Here is a 5,296-nt window from a genome sequence, read left to right as displayed (position 1 = left end):
AAGATAAGATAACAGCGACCACAATACCGATCACAATACCTGGAAATGCTTTTTGATTGATGGAATGTTAGTTCTGTTACTCAAATACATCGTTTTATAATGTTCTAAGTTCATTGAAAAAAGTTTAAGCGAATCTGACCTCATTAACAATTGATAATCTTTGTAAGTTTGTAATTTTGTAATTAAAAAGTTGTTTTTTCGTTCTACAATATTTGTTTATAATATATCTATAAATTTATATTTTTGTGTTCTTCATAGTGGTGTGGTTGGTATAATCCCAAAGTACCGATTTGTATAGTGTCAAAATATTGATTTGTGAATATAGTGTAACATTACATACAACGTCCATGCAAATTACAAAAACTGTGCCCGTGTCACATTTAGTGAAAAAAAAATCATAACTGGACTTCTATATAAGGTAGGCTTTTAAAAATTTTGTAATTAGGTTAAGGGTTTAGATATAGTTTACTAGGATATAACAGGAAATCAGCATACATTTTCTTTTAAACCACTTATTTGTGCTAAAAAAAAATGTTTTTTGGAAATTTTAATTTTTTTTTTCTTAATTTTTAACTTTTTTATAAGTTTAAATTACATTTATGCAACTAAAATTTACCAACAGAACAAGGGCATTTCATAAGCAAAATAATGGTAAAAAAATCATCAATATCTGTTAAAAAATAAAAAAGTTATGATACATTTAGTGAAAGCTTGCAAAACTGCTGTAAATGCCCTTGGCATTTCTGGGTAGTACTTTTGGAAAATGGGCTGGCATCCAAAGGGTTTTAAGTACTAATCAAACTTTTAATTTAAAAGTAATTCTATAAAATCTAAGAAATAATATAACACAATATACGAAAATAATATTTCCTATTTACTGTTAATTTTACTACATTTTTCTTTAGAAGCTGAATATTTGACCTCTAAGTTTTTGTACCTATCTTTAATAGCTATCTTATTTCACTTAACGTAAAGTGTAGCGGAGTAGTACTGTTAGCGGAGGGAGGAGTGTGGAGCCAGGCGACTGTAATTTACTGTCGGCAGTAGGACGAGCCAGCAGCCATCGCAACCTTCTATCCCTCCATGACTGCCCCCTCCTCACGATTCGGCGTTGACGGAATGGGCTGTTTTCGACGTTGGCGGACTGGAGCTGATTCGCCCCTGGCGGACTGGTATGAATTCGGAGTTCGCGGACAGTTGAAGATTCTACTTTAAATTTTCCTATAGCACCGATAAATTCTATTATTCATCCGTCAACATCGAAGAGTTTCTACATCAGTCCGTAAGCTCCGAATTTATTCGACTCTATAGGAATCTTTAATTTTCGCCTCTAAAAGACACATGACCCCGCCAGGACCGAATAACGAGACAGTCCGCCAACTCCGAATCCTCCTAGATTCCGTTAGTGCCGAAAATTAGAATCGTCCGTGAGCCTCGAATATTTTATGTCTTAGCCCGACGATAGCTCCGAATAATTTGCTCTCCAGTCCGTGAACGTCGAATCATTCGGAGCTGACGGAAAGTATCGTTTTCGGTCTTGGCGGACGATTTCACTATTCGGCCCTGGCGGATTCGGTCACAGGCTCCACCCATTACAGTAATTTTGTTTGTTGTTTTTGGCCCTTTTGCTGTTTATGTTTATTGGCCTGTGTAAGTGTAGCCAAGTAGGCGTACATTCATTTCTAAATGTTTGATAGACCCTAATATTGGACTTGTGGTCATGTAACCTGTAATGTATTTAGAAAATGTTAACGGTAATAAAGATATTTTCAGTGATTAGTTTTTAAGATATGGGATAGAAAACTAAATTACCTTTACGTTGTCTCCCAACAAATCTGTCAGAGCAGCACACACTTCTGGTACAAATAAAGAAATACCAGTAGTAGATTTTATTACTTAAAATTATAAAAATATATTTGCCATAAAATACCCTAGGCCCTTTTAGGGGTGTGAGTGGGGGATTCTTAAACAGGTTCTGAGTCTTAACAACAATATTTTACATTATATTATGGCTGTAAAAATAACAAAGATAGGCTATGTGTAGTCTACTTATAACGTCTTACCTTTATGGTATCCTTCAGAAGATCTATCAAAGCCTCGCACACCTCAGGTACAAACAAAGATATGGTTGATGTTGAAATCTTGAACAGGTAACTCAAGCTTGTTTATGAATTTCCGGTAGCTAAAAAGCGCAAGGTTACGGCTAGTTTTTCCGTTAAAGAAATAGCCTTTCGGTAATTCGTATCCATTTTCGAAATTTTGTGAACAATCATTAAAGTTAGATATTCAAAATCCTCACTGGTCATTCTTACAAAGTTTTTAAAACTTCCGTCCGTTCTCAGTACACCTGATAGAGGGTCAACATCATCTCTATTTACTCGTAAATCGTCCAACAGGTCGTTTCCACTGTACGTAGCTCTGGAATGCAGAGACGGCCTCACCCAGTATCGTCTTGGCCTACGTTGCTTTGACAACACGACACATGCCGCCGCGGCTAAAATGACATCCTCCACACTTGACATCCTGGGAAGGACTGATCCCAAGAACCAGAACGTAGGCGAGTCATAATCATGGTCGAAAGTGTTTCAAACATTTTCATGAAACATGGAAATAAAACCATGAATTAAAAATTGCAAACTTTTTTGAAACTAATGAAAATTTGAAACTGCTATTTGCAACTGCTATTTGCAACTTTTTGTTTGAAACTTCGGTGTAAACGCGGCTTTAACCCTCCATGTTTTATTCTGGACGACATTCCCTTTATGAAATTGGTTTATAAAGAACAGCCATTGTTTTTAAATATTTCTTCACAAATATACTGGACGTATAATAATTACAAACAAATCCTGTTAGTATAATAAACTCCTACACATAATAACGTAATAATGTAACTACGTACGCTATGAAGCGTCAAATATACTAACTTTATCTGCATAAATATACTACATGGAGGCCGGATTTAAGAATAAGCTACGTACTACTTCGAAAAATGAACATCTTGAAAGCGGGACTGTACAGGTATGTTGTCTTTTGGAACGATATTTTGGGTCAGATAAACAAAACTAGTGAATCTTTACAAAACTTTAAAATTCACGTGAAAACAGCTGCATCTTTGTTGAAATCTTTGAGAAGCCTGATTCAAGGTAAACGGGAAAGTGTCAAGGAGTATGAGTAGAAACTTATCAGATTAACTGATATTTGGGTTCCTTAAAAATTGGACATGCGCTCTACTGTAGACCTCTGACTTGTTTGCGTGCGAGGGGACACAGTGGTGAGGGGGAAGTTCCGCTCCGCGATTGGGCCAAATAGGTCGTTGCCTAGCAACCGCACGTACTATTCATGATGTTTGTGTACGGCGCCACGGAAAGTCACTGCGCTAGCGCTGTTACACGCTCAGTAGCTACTAGTTAGTTGTGAGAATGGCGTCGGTGCGTAAAAGAGGACAGACTGTGCATAGTGAAGCAAGAGAAGTGATAAGGAGAGTGTGATAAGTAAGTGTGACGAAGAAGCGAGAACTGGTAATTTGCAGCACTTAATGAAACAGAGCAATTTGCGAGTCAAGAATTACACTGGTGTTTCGGTGAGGACAATTTCTATCATTAGAAAGGAAGGAGATGCAGCTGGAGAGACACCTTTAACTACGCCTGGTAAGAAAAGGCCGTACTCGGAGGAGAAGAAATTTCATATGGATGATTTTGATAGAAGAGTCGTTCGAGATGTGGTGAGTGACTATTATTTAGTGAGGAAGAAAGTGCCCACTGTTCCTAAACTGTTAATTGCTTTAAAAGAAAAACTTGACTTCCCTTGGAAAGAAGAAACCCTACGAAGACTCCTGCACCAAATGGGATTTAAGTGGAAAACGGTGTTGTAACAAACTAAAAAAATTCTTATCGAGCGGCCAGACATAGTTAATTGGCGTGCTCGTTATTTGAGAGATATCCAACGGTTTCGACATGAAAAAAGACCAATATTTTACATTGATGAGACATGGGTGGACAACAATTTTGACATTCGGGAAGTGCTGCAGTAGTGATGAAGTGCCTGGTGTGTTGACGAACACAAGTTCATCCAACAGACTGATTGTTGTAAACGCGGGTTCTACAGATGGATTTCTTAAAGGGGCTGCTTTAACTTTTAGGGCGGGTAAAGCGACGGGGGATTACCACGGACAAATGAATAGTAATAATTTTGAGAAATGGGCTGAAGAAAAACTCCTGCCTAACCTTCCAGAAAAAAGTGTTATTGTAATGGACAATGCACCCTATCATTGCCATCAAGAAAATAAGGCGCCAACAAAGTACGCTGTGAAAAAGGAAATGATAGACTGGCTGCAGAGTAACAACATACAATGCTCAGCAGATATGAAAAAGTTTCAGTTGTACGAGCTGATAGAAAAGCACAAACCTAAAGAAAAGGTGTATCGCATCGACGTGGCGTTGAAGAGGCGAGGCCATGCGGTTCTCAGATTACCACCCTACATGTGTGAATTAAACCCAATTGAGCTGGCCTGGGTTAAAATCAAGAGAGTGGTGAAAGGAAACAACATAAGAGGAGACCTGTCACTAACGAAACTGGAAGAGGCAACACGAGAAGCGCAAAGTTCTGTTAGCAAGATCGACTGGGAAGGCTTCACAAACCACACCTTGAAGCTAGAACAACACTACTGGGAACAGGACGGCTTGATGGAAGATGCCATCGACAAATTCGTGATTGAGTTGGGCGGAATGGACAGCAGTGACAGTGAAGTGTCAGATGACAGTGAGGAAGAAATATCTGACAGTGAACTGGCTCAACCTCTTCCAAGTACAAGTGATGATTAAATTGTAAGTCGTAAAATAGCACATTATATATATATATATATGTGTAATGTAAAGTGTAATGGTAGCACATTCACCCGGCAAGTGAGAGATCCGGGTTCGACTCCCGGCGGAGCAAGTACTTTTTGCGATTCAGTGTTTATTGAAATTAAATAAGGGTATTGCCATTTATACAATTTAATGTAAATAAAAGTCGTTTGACAGGTATTTGGTCTTCCGATCATATGTTAGTTTGCTTATTTAAACTCATATGTGACAGATACGGCCAAATACAAAATAATTGAATCGGAAAAAGTAAGCGCTCTGTAGTGTAATGGTAGCACATTCACCCGGCAAGTGAGAGATCCGGGTTCGACTCCCGGCGGAGCAAGTACTTTTTGCGATTCAGTGTTTATTGAAATTAAATAAGGCTATTGCCATTTATACAATTTAATGTATATATATATATATATATATATATATATATATATATATTATAG

The 5,296-nt window shown here is 37.8% G+C and overlaps 1 protein-coding gene across 1 annotated transcript; it reads left to right on the top strand.

The window, feature by feature from the left end:
• Positions 1 to 3,953: 3,953 nt before the first annotated feature.
• Positions 3,954 to 4,820, top strand: LOC124370383. The gene has a single exon (XM_046828668.1). The coding sequence runs from the start codon at positions 3,954 to 3,956 to the stop codon at positions 4,818 to 4,820; it is 867 nt and encodes a 288-aa protein (XP_046684624.1).
• Positions 4,821 to 5,296: the final 476 nt, after the last annotated feature.

Source organism: Homalodisca vitripennis, unplaced genomic scaffold (genome assembly GCF_021130785.1).
Source record: "Homalodisca vitripennis isolate AUS2020 unplaced genomic scaffold, UT_GWSS_2.1 ScUCBcl_120;HRSCAF=1255, whole genome shotgun sequence".
Classification (NCBI taxonomy): domain Eukaryota; kingdom Metazoa; phylum Arthropoda; class Insecta; order Hemiptera; family Cicadellidae; genus Homalodisca; species Homalodisca vitripennis.
The sequence above is the reverse complement of the archived record's forward strand: the minus strand, read 5'-3'. Positions and strand labels throughout refer to the sequence as shown.